This window comes from Mustela putorius, unplaced genomic scaffold, assembly GCF_011764305.1.
Source record: "Mustela putorius furo isolate JIRA1106 unplaced genomic scaffold, ASM1176430v1.1 tig00003850_pilon_pilon_pilon, whole genome shotgun sequence".
In the NCBI taxonomy this organism is placed as follows: domain Eukaryota; kingdom Metazoa; phylum Chordata; class Mammalia; order Carnivora; family Mustelidae; genus Mustela; species Mustela putorius.
The window spans coordinates 18,271,937-18,292,645 of NW_025422002.1; the positions used below are offsets into that span (position 1 = coordinate 18,271,937).

Genomic DNA, 20,709 nt, shown 5'->3' on the forward strand with positions numbered 1-20,709 from the left:
GATGTAAGCAAGGGGAAAGGAGGAGACAGTATGATCAGGGATATAATGGGGGCTGGGGTACAGATCCTGTAGGGCATTGCAGGCTGTGATAGCTGGGCTCCACTGGAATGTTCTGAGTCAAGGAGAGACATGATCTGACTCAGGTTGTAACAGGAGCTTCTTGGCTTTCCTTCAGGTTTTTTCCCCCCTGTTTTGTTGAGACACAATTGACATGCAGCAATGTATGAGTTTAGCATGCACAACATAATGGTTTGATTCACATATAGTGTGAAATAATTACCAGAGTAAGTTTACTTAGTAGCCATCATCTCATATAGAAATAATAAAAAGGAAAAGCTTTAAAAAAAGGAAGAGAAAAATCCTTCTGGTGAGAACTCTTGGGATCTACTCTCTTAATAACTTTCCTGTACATCACACAACGGTGTTGAATGTCAAGTTGTGCCAGACAGCCCCCGGGGCTTGTTTATCTTATACCTAGAAGTTTGTCCCTTTTCACCACCTTTTCCAATTCCCTCTCCCCCATCCTCTGGTGACCACAAGTCTGATCTCTTTTTCTAGGAATGCTTTGTTTTTAGTTTTTAAGATTCCACATGGAAGTGAAGCCACAGAGTATTTATTGTTCTCTGCTTGTCAGTTTCTGACCACCTAAGTGCCCAAGCTGCTAGGAGGTATTCCATCTTCTACACAAGGGTCCTCCAAACCTGCTGGCCAAACGGTGGTTTGGCTCTGGGTGGCAGCAGGGCTGCATCCCTGGCCCCAACTGGGTGCACAGGGAGGACCACATGATCCAAGGGTGAGCCCTGGCATGGATGCAGGAGCCCAGACCCACAGCATTCCAGAGAGCCCAGACAGCTCCTGGCCATGCATTCCCGCTCTGGCAGTGTCCTGGGAGAGGAGCAGAGAAAATGCTCTTCACCTCCCAGGCCAGGAAAGGAAAAGATGTTAACTCCTTAGAAAGACCTCTGCTCACGTGTCCCTGGGGTGCCTGGAAGATGCCCTCCCTGGGACAGAGGCTCTGCCTCACCCCCTCTTCTCTCCTTACCAGCTAAGTGACCCATGGAGGACAACAGCCCCTCAGAGTCCGTTTTTTCATCTGTAAATGCTTGGTTGAGGATCCCACAGGGGTAAAGGGCATAGCAGGGTGCATGGAACCTTGGGCTCACTCGTACTTCTTGGGCAAGTCCCTCTTTCCACCCCTGAGTGGAATGCTAACGCGTCCCAGACTGCTGCGGACTACAGCAGCCTGAGCACGGCCTTTGCAGCTTGTGGAGCACCCCTGTGTCTTGGGGAGAGTGGCCCAAACACCGAGTGTCAGTGACTGGAGGCAGGGGTCAAACGCTCTCTGATCTTCTGAGAAGTCTGGGAGGCAGCGCCTTGAGCGCTCACTTTCCCTGGGGGGTAAGAACCGTGATTGCTCAGCAGAAAGACCATGCCGGATTGCCTAAGGCAAGTCCCCCGACTTCCTCGGCTCTCAGCGGGAGACACAGCGGCTGGTGCCGGGCCGGAGGTGGGAGTGGAGGCAGACCTGGCCCGCGCGGCCCACAATCCCCACCTGGACCTCCACTTTGGAACAATCTCAGGGCTCTGGGCGGGGCCCGAGGCCCGTCTCACGTTCTCACCTGGGGACCGACCTTCAGAAGCGGGTCCCACGGACGCCGCGAGCCCACGGCCGTGGTGAGTTGGGTAGGGAAAGCGGCTGGAGACCGCGGGCCGCACCGGGCGGGTGGCTCCTGCAACGGGTGAGCGCGGGCGGCGGCGGAGCCCAGCTCGCGGCGCAGCTGGGGCGGGGCTGCGGGCGGGGCTGGGCGCGTGACGCGCGGTGCAGGCCAATGGGGCGCGCGCCCGGGGCCGAGCCTCCTGCGAGCCTTCGCGGCGCCCGCGGCGTCACGTGAGCCGCGGGGAGTGAGCGCCGAGCTAGCGGCGGCGGGCCAGTGCTCCGCCGCAGCGACCCGCGGTCCAGCGGGCGAGCAAACCAAAGCAGGACCCGCGGCTGGGCACGCGGCCGCCGCCGGACCGGGAGCCAGGCCGCCGCCCCCAGCCCAGCCCCCGGGGCCTCAGGACCGCCGGGGCCTGGCCGCTAGCCGGGCGTGCGCCAAGTTCAGGTGGGAAAAGCTTGGGGAGGCCGGACGGCTGCGTGGACGCGGCTCCGGGCGCCCAGGAGGCTGGTTGGGGCACGCGTGGGGCAGGGGGGTGCTGACTGGCCTCTGGTCGTGTGTCCGGGTGCCCCCGCCGCTGTCCCAAGCTCCGCGCGAGTGTCCGAGGAAATGTCAGAGGAGCGGGGTGAGCCCCTGTGCTGGCCCGGGAATCGGACCAGCCCGTGGGAGAGTGACCCCAGTTGCCCCTAGACACTTTCCCGGCGCAGGTCCCGGCCTCCGCCTCAGCACCTGGTCCCGCAAGTAGTGCGCGCCTTGCGGGCCGGCCCTCCCATATGGCGGGTCCTAGGCCGGGCCTGGTGAGAAGAGCGGACAGGCGGACGCGCCGGCCGGTCGGGGGCCGGGAATGGGGGACGGAGTGGTCTGTGGCGGTGGGGTTACTGTCGGTCACCGCAGCCGTGGCCTCCGGGGGATGGGGGTGCGGGCCGAGGGCATGGTGCCCGGCGGGCAGAGCTCCAGGGCTCACCGAGGGGTCTGAGCTGGTCCCCTACGTCTTCCTTTCCCACGCACCTTCCCACACCCGCGCGGGCACCCACGTCAGCTCCACGGACGAGTATGTCGGGGACACCTTCTGGCAAAGCCACACTGCTGCCGCGCACCACGCCCCGCACACGCACAATCACACGACACGAACTCACACCCCTTCGCACACACCCGCACTGTTCACACGTCTTCTACTCCTACTACCCACTCGGAGCCCCTTGGTTCTTTCTACTGAACATGAGCAGATCGGTGGCCAGGGGGTGGCAGGGGACGGAGGAGAGGCCGCCCCCACCCACCTTAGCCGTCTGTTTCGGGTTCCGTCTTTCCTCCCCACTGTGGTATTCCCAAAGGACCACCCCCCCAACCCCCCCTCCAGGACACAGAGGGGATGTTTTCTCGCCCAGTCCCTGGGGAGCCGACAAAAATCCCCAAATGCTTTAGTCCCTCAAATCACCTTTCCCCCAAGAACTAGGTGGCTCCCGGGAGCCCCTGTCGTCCTACAGGTGGGAGGACGCCCGGCCTGTGCGACTTAGGGGCCTGCGGATAGCGCAGGGAGAGAGACTCTTATTTTGAAGGGCGCCCCCCACCCGCCACCCCCGTGATTTGCACGCTGACCCAATGGCAAGCCCTTGGCCGGCGCTGGGCTTGTTATCAATTACATGTTGTTCCTGCTGCCGCTGTGTCCCCGGGAGGATAAACAGCAGGCCTGGCCGGGCTGAGGGCGGGGGTGGGGGGGTGGGGGGGTGGTGGAGGGCTGGGAGGAGGGGGCGGAGTCCGGCTGTAGGCCGGGACGGTGCCCGGAACAGTGTGTCCCCCTCCCCCTGCATGCTGGCTGTGCTTCTGGCCCAGCCATGTGCTGCTGTATTTTAGCGCCCAGGCCGGCTCCCTCCTGCCCTGGCGGGCCCTTTTTCTACCTCCAGCACCCAGGGTAGCCCCAGAGCCCCTTCTTCGCTCTTAGTGCCTGAGTGTCCAGCCCAGGCTGCTCAGCCTGCATTAAAACCCTTCTGCCTGACTCTGGCCATTCTATTCCTGGTGGAATCCCCTCACCCCTACTGCCTGACTGACTTCCTGGAGAACCTCTCATTCACTCAGCAAATTGTGCTAGGTCCTGTTCTAGACTCTAGGATAGTGGTGGACTGGATAGTCAGACCAGCTTGTATTTTGTTGGGGAGGTAGACAGAAGATAAAGTACACAAACATAACCACTCTAGTTTCCTCCTGGTAGCAACTGCTAGAAGAATATAATGTGGGATAATTTGATAGAGGGTGTCAGGAAAGCGCTCTACCCCGCCGCCCCAGATAGTGACTTAAGAGCTGAGATCTAAATACAGCATTCCCACTGGGGAGCACTGGGGGGAAGAGGGAACCACAGAGAGGGCACAGTCAGTGTGGAGTGGAGCAGGTGGATGTGAGGTCTGGGAGAGATGGGCAAGGCCCAGGTGCTGGGCTGCTGGGAGAGAAGGGGTCACATTTCCTGGAGAAGTTAATAGAAATTCTCTCCTACCCTACCCTACTATACTCACTTATTTCCCCCACTCTTTCTTTATATACCATTTCATCTGTGAATATCTCAGTTATCAACTGTGATACTATCATCACACTTAAAAATATTAACAGTAATTCCTTACTATCATGTAATAATATTCAGTTGGTGATCACATTTCAGGGGAGAGTTTTAAGTGGGCAAGAACATGGCCTGATCTGCCTCTTCCCACCAGTTAAGGCCTGGGTTCCAGGAAGGCTGGAGACCCCCTGATTCCTTAGGCTCACAGAGGAACAGAAACAATATGTGTTCACCTATTTGGAGGTTAATCCAGTGACCGGTACTGACTCACACTTGCGTGTGGCCCCCCCGTTGTAAGTGTTCAGTTGTGTTAGCTCACTGAACTCTTTCAGCAACCCGGGAAGTAGGCATCACTGGCAGCCTCCCTACCCAACAGACCAAGACACAGACACAGATAGGTTGTGCTACCTGGCTGAGTCTGCCCAGCTAAGTTGCAGAGGCAGGAGCAGCGCCTCCTGCTCATAGGGTGGGTTAAAGGGGTGGTAGCAGGGCCTAGGGCCCAGTGTGGGCTCATTGCCCTTCACATTATCTGGCACTTTCATTTCTTCTTAGCACCTAATTCGGTGACTAGTGTGTATTTTGAAATTCCCAGTTTTAAATCCTCAGATGAGTATTTAAAATCAAAGAGCCAAATGTCCTCCTGGTGAAACTGCCCTGGGGTGCAGTCTTGCCAAGAGCATCTACTTTGCCTTAGTTTCCTGGAGCTCCATGAAGCTTCCTGGATTAGTGGGAAACTGAGATCATTGGAGCCTGAAACAGGTAGGGAAACAGATTTGGGGAATGCACAGCTGATGATGATCCTAGCTGGCCCTGAGAGGTCTCTGTCCCTGGCCAGGCTTGTTGACTTGTTGACTATTGGGTAGTGCTGTGTGCCAGGTCCAGGAGTAGTCCTCAAGACAGAGCATAGTGGTGGGTGCAGAGTGATGACAGGCAGCAGAGAATCTCTGGCTTCAGATATAGAACGTTCTCTTTTACCAAACCTCACTGGTCACTGGGTGGGGACAAAGGTCCACATAGGTGGCCCCATTACAGCTGTACACTGTTGACTCTCCTTGGACACCAGACCTAGCATGGCCTTCAGAGGAGGCAGATGTCCTCTCTCTTCTCTGTTGATATTCTCTGAGCCCCTCCTGGGCACCAGCTGCCACACCGGGAGCTGGGAACACCCTGGAGACGCAGCAGCCTAGCCTGCCCTCATGGAGTTCATGGTCTAGTGGGAAGACGGGAGTTAGCTGAGCCTTCCTGAGGTGGTGAGTGCACCATGGGGGGGGGGGTACAGGCCAAGGGCATTTTATCTCCCATCCCACTAGCGGCTGTGAAGTCAACATGGGGTAGTGGCCATGCAAGTGCTGGGACCTGGGTCCACTTTTGCACTCTTGAGTTTTCACTGTGGGGCAGGGTCCTCTTCACCTAGTGGTAAAGCCTCAATAAAGTGCCTGGGTACAGTTGAGAGCACTTTGTTCTGTCCCTGCCTTTCCCATTTCACAGAGGAGGCAGGTGAGGCCGGAGGGATCTGAGAATGGGAGGGTGGACGAGCTGTCCCTCCTTCAGATGGGGAAACAGACTGTGAGGACAGGGGCATATGGGTCTTTAATCTTTTTTCTCTTTTCCCCAACAAATTAGACTTACCTGATTAAAATACGGACTGCTAAATTAAGGTTCACTATCAGACAAAATAATTACTTAATAAGAGCATGACCCATTTAATATTTGGGATATACTTGTGTTACAAGTTGCTTGTTTTTTGAAACCTGAACATCAGATTTAATTGGGTGGCCTCTAGTTTTATTTGCTCAATCTGGCAACTCTACTCAGGCCCCAACCACCCAGGGGTCAGAGGGCAAATGGCCAATCTCCTTCCCCTGCCAGTGACTCAACAAGAATGGAGCTGAGGTCAGGTGTCCTCAGAAATGCAGCCACTCCAGTTAGCTGGATGGGGTTCCCCAACCTTGGCCATTTCAGGGTACAGAGAGCCTCCTCACATACTTTCTTGCTCACATGCATTCACGCTCAATCATTCACAGATACACGGGTGTTCTTTACCGAATTGTTCTGGAAAACCTGTTTGAAACCAAAAGTACCCTGGATTGTGCAATGGGCTTAGAGAGTGCTCTTTTGCAAACAGGTGGTGCAATTTCGGAAAACACTCTTGCAGATAGAGTTCTCCCACGGGATGGGATGGAGACAGGACCCAGGCATTTGGCATTAGAAGCCTGTGGGCCAGCAGCAGAGTGGGGGCACAGGCCCATAAGGTGGCAGGTGAACATGCCGTCCTCCTGACCAGGCCTCCTTTGTTCCTCCTGCAGCCGCCAACGGCACGGCCAGGCCAGCATGGTGGACCACTTGCTGCCAGTGGACGAGACCTTCTCGTCGCCGAAATGCCCAGTTGGTTATCTGGGTGACAGGCTGGCCAGAGGGCGGGTGTACCACAGGCTGCCCTCGCCCCTCTCAGAGGATGACAGCGACGCCTCCAGCCTCTGCTCCTGCGCCAGCCCAGACTCACAAGCCATCTGCTCCTGCTACAGTGGTGGGCCAGGTGCTGAGGGCCAGGACAGCATCTTGGACTTCCTGCTGTCCCAGGCCACACTGGGCAGTGGTGGCAGTGGTGGCATTGGGGCCAGCAGTGGTTCCATGGCCTGGGGGGCCTGGCGGAGGGCAACGGCACCTGTGAAGGGGGAGCATTTTTGCTTCCCCGAATTTCCTGTGAGTGACCCTGATGACGTCCCAAGGCCCTTCCAGCCCACCCTGGAGGAGATTGAAGAGTTTCTGGAAGAGAACATGGAGCTGGGAGTCAAGGAGACCCCAGAAAGCAACAGCAAGGACGCGGAGGCCTGTGACCAGCTCTCAGCCGGGCCACATAGGAGCCACCTCCATCCTGGGTCCAGTGGGAGAGAGCGCTGCACCCCGCCTCTGGGCAGTGCCGGTGTGGGTGGCATCCAGAGCTTGGGTGGGGGGCCTGCATCTGATGGCCCTATCCCTGTGCTGCTACAGATCCAGCCTGTGCAGGTGAAGCAGGAGTCAGGCACGGAGCCCGCCTCCCCTGGGCAGGCCCCGGAAAGTGTCAAGGTGGCCCAGCTTCTGGTCAATATCCAGGGTCAGACCTTCGCACTTGTGCCCCAGGTGGTGCCCTCCTCCAATGTGAACCTGTCATCCAAGTTCGTGCGAATTGCCCCTGTGCCCATTGCTGCCAAGCCCATTGGGTCGGGACCCCTGGGCCCTGGCCCCACTGGCCTACTCGTGGGCCAGAAGTTCCCCAAAAATCCAGCAGCAGAACTCATCAAAATGCACAAATGTACTTTCCCCGGCTGCAGCAAGATGTACACCAAAAGCAGCCACCTCAAGGCCCACTTGCGCCGGCACACAGGCGAGAAGCCCTTTGCCTGCACCTGGCCGGGCTGCGGCTGGAGGTCAGTATGACAGGTGAAAAGGTGGGCGCTGAGCATGGCTGATGAATCTCTGTTCCCCTGGGTGTGCGGTCAAGGCCTGGTTCACCGTTAGATAAGGCTGATTAGGAAAGGGAGAGGGGGGCAGGCAGGGAGTGGGGCAGAGCTGGCATGGCTGCCCAGAGGTTTCCTCATCCCTAGTGATCACCTGAGCCTAAAAAAAAATGGTCTCCAGTTTCATAATGACCAGGTAAGGTTTGCTGTGGCTCATGCCCAGGGCTAGGAGCTGGGCCATGGCAGAAGGGCCCTCTCCTTAGTAACGAGGGCAGCTAAAAATGATGGAGTTAAGGGCTCTGTATCCGAGGGGGCTGTGGCCATGTGTGCACTGCTCCCTCTGGGCCTCACAGCACCCCTAGGGAAAGTACTACCCTCGCTGCCATCTTTCAGCTGAGCAAACAGGCTCAGACCGGCTAGGTAACTTGCCCAAGGCCACACCACTTTGTCAATGGGATTGGAGCCAGAGGGTCCTGTATCAGAGGAGTCACAACCTGGAAATGCTTCTGTTCCAACCAGAGGGACCAGCTTCACTTGCAGATGTTCTTGGACTCATGGGCTGGGCTTGGTGCTTGCTCCCCTGCGGGTACTTGAAGGTGTATTTGGGAATCTTCAAAGGACAACCAGGCAGGAGGTGCTGAGTGAAGGTGGAAGAGTCCTTGTAGACTCCATTCTGTGTGGTACAGCAGTGGAAACCAGCTCTCAAAGGGTAAGGGGTCTTGCTCAGGGCTATGCAGGCAGCGGGCCCCTGGGTGGGCTTGGGTACCTTGTCCTGAAAAGCAGGTAGCCGGAAGCTCCAATGCCCAGGGGTACCATGAAGACTGGCTGTCCCAAGTCTTTAGCACACTGACCCCATAGGAATGTGGACCCCCAGGAGGGCGGCCTGTGCACCGACATTCGTGCACTGCTGCTGTGGCTGCTGCTTTGTGGATGTGTGTGCTCATCTGTCTGTCATCTGTCTGTGGATCTTGCAGCAGGCGGGCAGCTATGCGTGTGCATATGTGTACACGTCTTGCTTTCTTAGTGTGTTTCTTGGTGTGTTGCATAACTCCCCATGTTTGTGTACCCTGTCCGCATGTGTGCATCTGTGTGGGTGTGACCGATGGGGAGCCATTGGCAGCTTCTGTTTTCTTGACCCAACTCATCTGAGAGCGCTGGAGAGTTGGCCCCAGGAGGGAGGTGCTGGCCCTAGAGTCCTGGCTGGCTGTGGTGTGGTGGGATCAGTGACTGGAAGATCCGATGTGATGCTGCTGCCTCTTTCCGTGGAGTGCTGGGCTGGCCAGGGAAGAGACTTCTCCCAAACAGCATCTGGGGTTATGGAGGTCTTTCCTGATGAAGGGTGTCACCCAGCCACTGACCCCACAAAAGCACCCATCAGACAGGCCCACATGGCTTCTGCAAGAGTGGGCACAGGGTTGACACCAGGGTGGCAGTACTGGTGTCCCATCCCTCCCTGGGCCTCCTGGCACAGTCTGCCAAGTGGGCCCTGGGGAGACAGGTGCACCTGTGGGGCCACTTGTGAGGCTTGACACACAGGTGGGTATGTAGTGTTGCTGGTCGGAGCTTGGGGTTGGGGGGAGAAGCCGAGACACTGGGGCGGTAGAGGCAGGCGCTCAACTGTAGAAGGGAAGGGCATTGTGACACTCTGGATAGGGAGTAGCTGGCGGTAACAGTGGGGAGCCTCAGCCTAGGTCAGCCTCCAATTCACCATGTGCCTCCGGGGAGGTCCCCACGGCCAAGCCTCAGTTTTCCTCGTCTGTGAAGTGGAGGGCCTGCTCCCTACCAGGGTCAGGTGCAGAAACACTCAGCACTGCCCCCTTCTCATTGGTGGTCCTGTTACTCAGAAAGGGTGAAGTCTGAGAAGGGTGCTATTTTGGAGGTAACCCAGACTCCCAGGGACTCCTCTTGGATGCATATTTTCTTGGTGGGGGGCAGGGATGTGGAGGGGTTGGGCATCTGGCTGGCCAGAGCACTGGTCCGACTCATGATGGGCTTACCTTCCTGGGCACTGTCCCCTGGCCACTGCTGACTCTTGGCAAGTGGCCCCTCCAGTCAGGTAGCGCCATGAGGCAAAAGGGTGTGGTCCTTGGTGAAGGTTGCCTGCTTGTCCCATTCCCCTAGGAGGAGGGGACCTGCCACCTTCTGGGCTGTCCCAGAGAGCAGATGGAATCCTCAGCCCAGAGTGCATCTCAGGAAGGCAGGTCTCAGCTCCAACACAGTATCCTCTGGAGATGGTAAGTTCCCCATGGTAGGAGGTGTGCAAGCAAGTGGGAGTGGGATTTGTGGAGGGGATTCAGCTTTGCCACTGTATGGGCCTTGGCACTGGTCTCCTTGCCCAGGACCTTCTTGCAGGGGTAGGCTGGTGTATGCCTGGCATAGCAAGGTCCCTTGAAGCTGACTGTGGAGCCATTCCTGGCTGCATCCACTCCTGGGCCTTCAGAGGCCTCCCCAGCTTCTCCCCAGCTTCCCCTGGAATAGGGTCAGGCCTTTGTGGAGTTAGAGGTGACTGAGGCACAGGGAACTAAAGGTGCCTGCCTTTTGGGAGAGCTATTTCTCTGAGAATGCAAGAGTCTCTGGTTGGCCTTCAGGAATCCTGAGCCCCTGGAGATGCACACAAGATGCACATGTCCCTTGTATATGGAGGGAGCCCTCGCAGTATTTGGGCAGGAAGACAGACTGGCTTTGGGGCAGCTTGGTCTGGATGGGACAGCAGTGGTAGTGATGATGACAGTTATGCGCCCTATTTTCTGACCATTTACTCTATGCTGGGCACTGCTTCAAGTTCTCAGAGCAGGAATACCTTCCACAAATCTCCACCCTTGCTTGTATACTTCCTGCCACAAGGAACTCATTACCTTATGAGGCTATTCTGGCCTTTTCATGTGCTTTGGTAAACTTAGATTCCTATCCAAACTTCTCATTCTGGCACAATCTGCTTACCAACCTCCCTTCCACAATGCAGGCTCCCACTCAGGCCCCTGCCCTCTGTGTACCCTCTTTGCATCCTCTGTGCATCCTCTCTGTGCCCTCTATCCCCAGCACTTTCCTCCTGATGGCAGTGGTAGTTGGTCTTGCAATGGTCCCTGCTTTATCTGCACATGTCACATTAGATAAGCTCGTTGCGCCCTTACAACAGCTCTGTGATGTGGAGGCACCAGTCTGTATTTCCCAGGGAGCCCATGGGGATGGAGCTCGTGGGCATGGCTCTGGCTGTGCCCTCAGGTGGGTGCCTCGGTCCCACCTGACCCACCAGCAATTTGGTGAACATATGTTTCCCACCTGGGAACTCAACGCCTGAAGCTACACAGCTGGCTTTTCCCTTGTCCTCAATCCCTTGCTCCTGGTACCAGAATGGCTGGGTGTTCTCTGTCTCCCACAAGGCCATTAGCTCTTTCAGGTGTCATGCTTCTGGGCTGGGGGAAAAGAGCCAACAACAATGGCAATAACAGTAGCTCCTAGTGCATGTTCTGAGTGTTCCAGAGTAACTCATTTAATGCTCCAAGCAAGTCCACGAACGAGGTGGGCATCCAGATGCTGTTCCCATCTCTAGAGGAGGAATTTGAGGGACAGAACAGTTAAGTAAGGTCTCCTCGGTCACACAGCTAGTGGGTAGCACAGTCTGGAGTTGAACCCAGGCTGTTTGCTCCCCAACCTCCTCTACCCAGACTCAGGACCTCTCTCTAGTCCCCTGGGCAAACCTTCTATGGGAGGTGACCTGCTCTAGTGGAGGGAAGAAGGATTTCCATCTGCAGCTGAGCTTCGGGCAGCCCCCTGAATACTTGCCGGCCTTCTCATATGGGGAGCTTACCACACCCAAGGCTGCCTCTCTTTCCAGTGGCCCTGTGAGCAGTTTGCTCTTTATCCTGCTGGGCTGGTTCTGGCCCTGGCACTGTGTCCCTATGGCCCTTTGTGAAATGAATGGTGTCCTCCCCTCCCCACAACCCAGATCATCATTTGCCAGGTAACCAGCCCCCACTTCCTTTTGCTTTTGCTCCTGAACCCAGTATTCCTTTTCCCCTCCTCTCTTGGGACATGGTTCTGGCATTCTTGATGGGGCCCAAAACAGACTTTTCCTATCGCGATCTAACTGTCTGGGAAGTGGCTGTTTGTCTGCCTTCCTAGAAGTTTCCTTGCTATGCTCTCAGACACAGGCCCCCTTTGTTCACGGCAACAGAACATCCTGTTCTGGAAAGGCCAAGCCATTCCATCCAGAAAGAATACCCTCCTTCCACAGCTAATATGAATATTAATAACTTCTAGCAGCCCTCTGTGGCAGGTACTGTGGTCATCCCCAGTGGACATGGGAGGCCCAGAGAAGGGTAGTTGCGGGCCTGAAGCCCCAGAGCTGGAATGTGGTGGGGATAGGATTCAGACCCAGTGGTACGCTGCTGGCCTCCTCTCTTAGCCCCTGTGTCACTGCTGCTACTGTTGAACGAGGCATTTTCTAACTTCTTGCCTGCACTTGGCCAGATTGTGCACCATACCACTCCATGGAGCACCATTCCCGTTACAGTCCTTGAGACCTGGCTATTGACAGTCGTGACTTACTGGCTGATGGGAGGGGCGCTTTGCACAAAGGTGCAGTGTGTGCCAGTTGTGGGGCTGTCGTGATGGGCTGCTTCCCTTTCCTGCACCTCGGCCACATGAATCGTGGTGCTGACCCATGTGCCCCTAGACATCAGCAGGGACCGGGCACTGCACTGAGCTCCTTGCAGATAATCATTGAATGATTGCCATGTGGTGAGCACTGTTCTAAACCCTCAATGCCTTTTACAATCCTCAGAGTCCTGTGAGGCAGATCTGTTACTTCCCTGTCTCCAGGTGGGGAAACTGGGCCTCAGAGAGCTTGGTGACTTGCTCAGGCCCTGATCAGTGGCGGAGCTCACTGCCTCACCTTCTGTGCCCTCCAGTGGCTGCTGTCTGGGAGAATGCTTGTGAGGGTGTGAGGTAGGGATCTTCTGAGGGTGCTCTTCTCAGGTCTGTGACTTCTCAGGTCACAGGATGCTGAGGCAGCAGGGAAGAGGTTTGGAGGTAGGGACAACTTGTTCTTGGGCCTGGCTCTCCCTCAGTGTCCGTGTGGTCAGAGGGCCACTGTGGTCTTTGTGTCAGCTCCTTTGGCCTCTGAGATGAGTCCCAGAAGATGGGCCAGAATCCTAAGGTCTTCACTGGATGAGTGAGAAAACAGGCCCAACATGGTTCCTGGGCTTGCTCAGGACTGCACAGGGCTCCCAGTGGGATAGGGACCTGAAAGGATCCAACCATGTCGCTGGCTCTGTGACCCTAGCAAGCCCCTTGTCCTTTTTGAGCCCTTGCTGTGGTATTGTCTGTTCTCTGGTACTGATCCTGGCTCCCTCACCAGAAAGGGGCAAGACAACCCAGTGCCTGGTGCCCAGAAGGCTCAGCAAAGGCTATTGCTGGTGGCATCATTTCTGTGGCTTCCTGCCCGCCTGTGTTCTGGGCAAGCCTACCCGTTCAGAAGCTGTGTGTTCAACTCCTGTTGGGGGCAGTGGCCCTGGCCTGGGAGCAGGCTCCAGGCTCTGACCTCCAGCGTGCACTGATGCCACTTCCTCATTGGCTCAGGGCTCCAGAGACACACACTGCCTAGCCAGGCAATGTGGAGGAGGCCAGGCACTCTGTAGTCACCAGGGTGAGCAGGGCATGAGAGGGAGCCATAACCAGCACCTTTGCTCTGGCCTTGGCTGCTCTGTCATGATAGGGATGCTAGATCAGGCCCTCATCACTCTGAGCCTCAATTTCCTCATCTGGGAAATGGGCCAGTCAGGCTTCCATTATTCCAAACATATGCTGAGAGCATTGCTCTGTGCCAGCCTAAGTTGGTGCCCTGGGAAGTGAAGTGGAGTGCCAGACTCCAAGTGCAGACCCCTGGCTGTTCTCTCAGGACCAGGTCCTAGGCTCCAGAGGTAGCTGAACTGGGCTGAGCTGCCTGTCCTCTGGGCTCCCGGGCAGGCTCCCTGTCCAGTGCTCAGGCCTTCCTACTCCCCAGCTGAACCTTCCCCAAGGCATGTTCCTTCTAGTCCTTGGTAGGCTGTGGGATTAAGGAAGGCCTCCACCCCCAGGGGTGGACCTGGTACTTGTGTGTGTGCACACATGTGTTTTTGTATATACACACACACCCACGTGTGAGGTGACTGTATGCATGTGCACATATGTAGAGTGGACACGTGTGTGCAGTATACCCATGTTTGTGGCATGCCTGTGTGTGGCACGTATAAAGGGGTGTGTACATGTGCATTGCATGGTGTGCACGTATATGTGTGTGTGTGTGTGTGTATGTGCAGGCAATAGGACTTGAGAAGAATTCCTTGTGACAGCCCTCCATCCTCAATGGGTGCTTGCTGTGTCAGTTGTTTCATGTAAATGCACTTATGGGCACCTGTTGTGTGCTAGGCCCTGGGCTGCTTGTGGGATGGACCACAGGGAACAAGACACGTCTTTCCTCATGGAACTGATGATCTAATGGCACAGACTGACATTCACCAAAAAGTTGAAAATGAATTTAAAGTTAAAGTAAGGTGCATTTAGTGCAGTGGGAGCCTAGAATGGGATACAGTCCTGGAGGGCTTTTGTGAGGCAGTGACATTTGAGTGATGGAAGAGAGGGAGCAAGAAGAGGGTAGGGAAGCCCATTTCAGATGAAAGGAACGGTATGCGCAAATGTTCTGTGGCAAGAAGGACCAAGGATGGGTCAATGTGGGTAGAGCATAGAGGAAGACAAGTATGTATGTGTGGGGAGTGGGATCTCATTGTCAAGATGAGGGTTATGGAGTGGGGGTGGGGGGGCTTTAAATCCCGGAAGTCAGTGACAGCGGTCTCAACCCTGTGGCCCAGCTGGGATCCTTACACTTCCCATTAGTAGCTACTCATTCTCAGTGGCCTCTGGGCTGTGGGAGCATTTGCTCCCAGGCAGGCTGAGGCCAAAAGAGGGAGGTGGCAGGTGAACCATTTAAACTCTCAGAAGTATCTTGTGGTGGTGTGGTTTTGTATGGTGACAGCTTAGGGGACCTAGCCTTCAGGAAAGCCGTGACCAGGAGCAGTGCAGGAATGTGAGTCTGCATACAGTGCCCTGGCTGTAGTGAAGGCAAGGGAGAGGAGCCAGGGGTTCCCTTCAGTGCCGGGGAAAGAGACACCTCTCTCAGACTTCCGTTTCCCCTGTGGATGGGCTTCCTCATTCAGACCTTCCTAGAGCCCTAAGTTCTGCCTGGGGGGCAGCTTCTCCGCAGCTAGCAGGGTGCTGTGGAGAGTAAATCCTGGGCTCTGGTGGGCTTAACAGCCCCTCAGAATATTTACCAGCTGCTCGCAGGCCCAGATGCCCAAGAACGGACCGCTGTGCCGCCACTGAGCCTTTTATTGACCGCTCTTCCCATCCTGGGGTGGGGGCAGGGGCGGGCTGGGGACAGCGACTTTTCACGGGGATTCAGAAGTAACTCAAAACCTGGAGAAGTGTTGGCCCCGCCTGCCTGGCCGGCCCCGCCTGCCTGGCGGGGTAGAGCCCTGCACCTGCAGCTGCCTTCTGGGTGGGCTCCTGGCGGGGCGGGCCTCCCTCACCACGACCCCTGAATGTCCCGCAGATTCTCCCGCTCCGATGAGCTGTCGCGGCACCGGCGCTCGCACTCGGGCGTGAAGCCCTACCAGTGTCCTGTGTGCGAGAAGAAGTTCGCACGGAGCGACCACCTCTCCAAGCACATCAAGGTGCACCGGTTTCCTCGGAGCAGCCGCTCAGTGCGTGCGGTGAACTGAGCGCCCGCCTGCCCCCGCCCCCTCCCCCGCCCCGTTATTTTGTAGCAATAATTTATTTGCCTCTTTAGAGGGACGTGACAATGTTGCCAACCCACCTTCTGAAGCCCAGGAGGTGCAGGAAGATGGGGGCTTGCTTGGGAGGCGGGAACCCAGAGCCCCCAGCCTGCTGCCTTTCCTAGGAAGACCTACAGCCGCGCCCCCGTCCCTGGGGGCTGGCCCCCGTCCCCGCACCCCGCACCCCCCCCTCCCCCGAACCGGGCTGCGGGCCGGCCTTCCCGCCTTTGTGCCTTTGTGCCTTCCCGCAGGCCGGCCTGTGCTAAGGCAGTGCTGGGAGCCTGGACCTTCTCCCACTGGGCTCCCTGCCTGGGCCAGGGCTGGCACTTTTTTGCTCAGAAGAAATGTGCAGTTTTGAAATGTCAGTTCCCAGAGGGAGCCATGCTGGGAAGAAGGAAGTAGGCCAGAAGTCCAGGGCTGCACTGTGGTGTGAGGGTGGCTTTGTCCAAGATCTCCTGCTCAGCCTGACTACGGGAGGGTAGGAGTGGGGCAGTCCTTGGCGCGTCACCGGGCCCCTGGGCAGAGGTGGAATTAGGCTGAGTTGCCCCCTCTGTGGGGGTCTTGGAGTGCATGCGCTTGAGTTAAAGTGTCGGGCAGACAGACAGATGCCGGCTAGCCCCAGAGCATCTGTAACCAGCATGGCTCATCCCCTCATCCCGTTTCCAGACAGATCCAGACACCAGCCTCCATGGTCCCTTTGGGGAAGAGAGGGGAGCAGGCTGCATTGCGTGTAGGAGAACTAGGTAGAGCCTCCGAATTCTGATTTAGAAATGCATTCCTTATTTTGTCTAGAAATTAATATCAAAGGAACTAGCTTGTTTTGACAGGTTTATTTCACATCCTATGAATGTATGTAAATAAGCTGTACATAGGTACATCTACATAAAATATCTTTTAATAACATATCAACATTGGTGTAAATTTGAAATAAAAAATCTATAAAGCTGGTGTACATATGTTACAATTATGTATATTTTCTTTGGTCCTTCATAAAAATATATTTACTTTGCCAATAAAAAGAAAAAAGAACTCAGTGACTTTATGGCATTCATGTGTTATTATACGGTGCTTTGCCAGGAAATGGGGGTGATTCTGAGGGCTGAGTCTCTATGTCTGTGTTTGCAACATTTAGTGGACCTTGATTTGTACCCAGAAGGACATGAAGACCCCTTTGGAGTTCAGCGCGAGGTGCGGCCATGCGGGCTTCTCAAATCGACCCCACCTCCTTGCCAGCTGCTAGGTTTCTGCTCACTGCAGTTTGCTGGAGGGCACCTTCTCCTCTCTCCACAAACCCAAAACCAGCCCCCATCCCAGTGTCACCTATGGGAGGCTGGCATAGGCTAAGCCAGGCCCACAGTGATCAGTGCTACTCTGATGTACTGTTGCAGACCCTCACTCAGTGCTGCCCGAACAGGCTTCAGGCATCTACTATGCACCCACTATATGCATGGAGTGCCGAGGAGACTCCCTGTAGGAGAAGGCATATTATTCTCACCTGCCTGGGACATTGTAAGTGGACTGAGTGCTGACCAGTAGAGAGGAGCCTTGGAGGAGGCAGTATAAGCAATGAGGCCACCTCCTCCACCCATCCGAGCTACTCTGAGTTCTGGGGAGACAAGTCCTCCCGAACTCCCCCAGATTTTTGGGATCTCCACCATGTGCTTGCACAGTTGAAGTCTGAATGCTTCCACCTGTCCTGGGTGGGTTGGAAGCTGGGGATAGTGGGAGCCAGAGAACAAGGAGAGGCCTTGTGCTAGCAAAGGGATTTACCTGGGTGGCTGCAGTTGGGGAGGGCAGGCTGGGCTTGGTGGATGCTGTGACAAGGCTGGCCCAAGTCTCCTGTCCACATGAAGTGAGAAGCAAGGACCTTCTAGAGGTGATCCTTTCCCCAGAAGCTCAATGCAAGCACGGCAAGTCTTTTTTAGTGACACCTTTGGAGATGGCGGCAGGTGGTGATGCACCCATGGATTTCCAGCAGAGGGATGTTGGAACAAAGTGTATGTGCACATTCCTGTGTCGTTATCTACCTCTGAAGGTGGAAGCCATTGTTCCCGCTGATCGGAGCTATCTGCCACTGTCATCTTTCCTGTCCGAAGGGAGCTGGCAGACATGAAGCTTTCATGTGTGCCCAGCACTACAGCATGGATGATTGGAGAATGGACACTCCATCCTGACCAGCTCTGGTCCTGGCGAAAGGACTTGGCCTGTGACCTCTGCCCTTTGCCCCTGACCAGACTTACCCTTTGTAGTCAAACACGCTCTGGGGGAATGAGGCTATTGATTTCCAGGTACGTTAATGTGGCCTTTCTTTATCCACAAACAAGCAATGCAGCCTGGATAAGAGAAACAGTGGAGGTCAAGATCGCCATACTGGAGACGGAATGAATCAGAACCCCTGCATCTTTGATGCCAGGGACTGATCCAGGACGCTGCTCACCTCATCTCAGTGTGTGTCCCCCAAAGCCCACTGCACTGAACTTGCAGTCCTCTGGCTGACCTCTCCCAGCCAAGGTGAGGCTGACCATGTGTGCAGGGTGGTCTAGCCCTCACCCTCAGCTTGGACTCATCATCTGATGATGTGTTGGCCTATGCCCTGGATGGGCAGCACAGCCCAGGTCCCTGCTTTCAGGAGCGGTCAGCTGAGAGAGGGCTGGCAGGGGCAGCAAAGCAGAGGGAGGGTAGCCTGAAGACCACTGCCTCTGGATCCTCCCTCCACTTTGGGCAGGTTTATTAAACCTTTCCAAGTTCAGCTTCTTCACCCTGTAGGCTGGACGTGACAGTTCCCAGGTTGCAACATGGTTGGTGAACAGTGAGTGGGAGAGTGAGTGTGACTGAACAACAGCAAAAGACCTTTTTGAGGGTGGGAGCCTCCTCTACTCAGATGGAAAAGCTGGGGGAGGCAGGGCCTCTGTTCTCTGCTGTGGCCTGAGTCTATGCAAGTGCCACTGTGGTGGGACCTGTGGGGACGCTGAGAGCTCTGTTGAGACTTGTCTCTTATCTCTGAGATACCTCCATGCCACCATCTTTGTCACCCTTGTGACTTCTATAACTGGAAGAGTAGTGTTTGTCATGGCCTGTGAGCCAAGAAAACAGATGAAGACACTGGCCAGTGTGCCCTGTTTGTAATCGAGAGCAATCTGGATGGTTGCAGAGCAGAAATCTAGCCTTAACAACCCCCTGGCACCCTGCTTTGCATAATACCCCTTCCCCAAGGCACACAGTGGGAAAGAAAGTAGCATTTATTGAGCACTGTACCAAGCAGAGTATGGGTTAGCTTACTATAACAAAGAGCCTGCCCAAACACTGTGGCTTACACAGGTAGAAATTAATTATCTCTATTGGAACGATCTGGAAGTAAGCAGTCTCAGCTCACAGGTGGCTCGGGTGGGACAGCCAGGCTCCTTCTCTCTGTTGCCCTCCATACCCTAAGTGCTGGTCCAAGATGGCTCACCAGGGTATCCGGTGAGCCCACAGAAAGCAGGCATGGGGCTGCGTGTTCCCTCTCTCTGGGAGGGCACGGGCTGGGATTTGTACAGTTCAGTCTTGTGTGTCTTTGGCCAGAACCTAGTCACATGGCCTCATCCACCAAAAGGAAAGCTGGAAAATGTGGTCTTGATCTGAGAGATCGTGCGCACAGCTAAAACACGGGGATTCCACCACACCTGGCAGCGTGCCCACTGTGGGCCTTCCTGCATTCCTGGCAGAGCAGTACCTGTGTAGCATGGTGAAAGCATGGGGGGCCTGGTGGGTCTGCTGACCCATGGCCTCATCCACATTCTCAGAGTGAGTCTCACTGACAGGTGTGGGACCAATAGTCAGGCTTCAGGGTACAGTAGGGAGTCACGAAGGCAAACCGTGGGAAAGAAGAGCTAAGATGCTTTGGTTGACAAATCAAGGCTGCAAATGGCAGAATCCTGACTCAAATGGACTAAAGTAAGCAAAACAAAACCTCATAATGTCATTGCCTATTCCTGGGTAGGGTCCAGAATCCATACCAGTGCTCTCAGCGCTGAGGAACAGAAGCAGAAAGACCCCAGGTCCAGGCTTCTAGGGAATCGTAGTTTTCCTTGTGCTCTGCACATTCGGAGTACCCAAGGCCCCAGGCAGTGGGTTCAGGGGAGGTGCTGCTGGGAATGGGTGTGTTAGCCTCGACAGCAGCTGCTGTGACTAGGGGCTTTGAATGTCACATGAGGGGACCAAGAGGGAGGGCAAAGTCTGTCCTCTGTGTTACAAACATGAAGTCTAAGTGAAAAAGATGTCGGATGGAAGGGAGCAGCGTTCAGAAGACTCAAAGAAAGGACACACCTCCACCATCCATGGCAGGACCCAGAAAGGCATCTCTGGAAATTTCCTGTTACCATCCATCTCCCGCAAAGCCACAGAGAGAACTCAGGGTGGAACAGAAAAGCAACAGGACAGGGTGCAGAGAGAGTTGGAAAGGATTAGGGAAAATCACAAGGAAACAAAGATCGTAACATCAAATTTAAAGCCTGCCTTGGTATAGCAAGTGGGGCAGGCAGACTCCATAGATCTTTCAGAACAAGTGGGGAAGGAAGGATGGAAATGAGATACATAGGTATGGAGGGCAGAGAACACACCACCAACAGCTGGATGCTGAGGAGTCTGGATCAGATTCCAGAAAAAGAACATATATACTAACACATAGTACATATAATGTACTAATATATAATTATGTTATTACATAACATAATCACTAATATTTAACATATATAACATGCTAACACATTATACACTGATACATATGTAGATAACATACTAATATATAACACATAGAAATAAATATGCACATATAACATACACTAATATATGACATATATACTAATATAATATAGTATATAATTCTGACCACATAAACATATAAGAGGTGGACTGAAAAAATATCTTACCCTTGGAGGACAGGAAAGCATAGTGGGTAGGTCTTAGAGGCATTTAGTTGGAATGAGGTCAGGTAAGGTTGGTCGGCCTCTCTGAACTTCAGAGTCCTTATCTGTGAAATGAGTGTGATAATGCTGATCCCCGGGCTATGTGAAGATGGAGTAAGTTATGTTTAAAACAACAGACCCATTGCACTGCGGACTAGAGGCGACAACCGCTGATCAGGTGGAAAGGAGAAAAATGCAACAACCAAGGAAGGCCTCCCACTGGAGGAGAGCATCTGAGATAAGGACGCAGATGCTCAGAGCAGCCATATCTCATAAGGTACTGCTGAGTGCTGTAGACCTGTCAGCCCTAGGTGGAAA

The 20,709-nt window shown here is 55.0% G+C and overlaps 1 protein-coding gene across 3 annotated transcripts; it reads left to right on the plus strand.

Moving 5' to 3' along the window:
• Positions 1–1,858: 1,858 nt before the first annotated feature.
• KLF15 (Kruppel like factor 15) lies at positions 1,859–16,504 on the plus strand. 3 transcript variants are annotated; one of them, XM_013055367.2, is made up of 4 exons: positions 1,859–2,102; positions 6,507–7,607; positions 9,759–9,871; positions 15,226–16,504. In XM_013055367.2, the coding sequence occupies exons 2-4, from the start codon at positions 6,532–6,534 to the stop codon at positions 15,276–15,278; spliced, it is 1,242 nt and encodes a 413-aa protein (XP_012910821.1). In that variant the 5' UTR covers positions 1,859–2,102; positions 6,507–6,531; the 3' UTR covers positions 15,279–16,504. The 3 variants fall into 3 exon arrangements, with proteins under 3 accessions (XP_012910821.1, XP_012910820.1, XP_044919344.1); XM_013055366.2 differs by lacking the exon at positions 9,759–9,871 and having other exon boundaries at positions 1,862–2,102; XM_045063409.1 differs by lacking the exons at positions 1,859–2,102; positions 9,759–9,871 and adding an exon at positions 3,390–5,450.
• Positions 16,505–20,709: the final 4,205 nt, after the last annotated feature.

Coding starts and splice junctions, on each gene's coding strand:
- KLF15 (XM_013055366.2), top strand. CDS start 6,532: ATGGTGGACCACTTGCTGCCAGTGGACGAGACCTTCTCGTCGCCGAAA. Junction 7,608..15,225: donor TGGCCGGGCTGCGGCTGGAG/GTCAGTATGACA, acceptor AATGTCCCGCAG/ATTCTCCCGCTCCGATGAGC.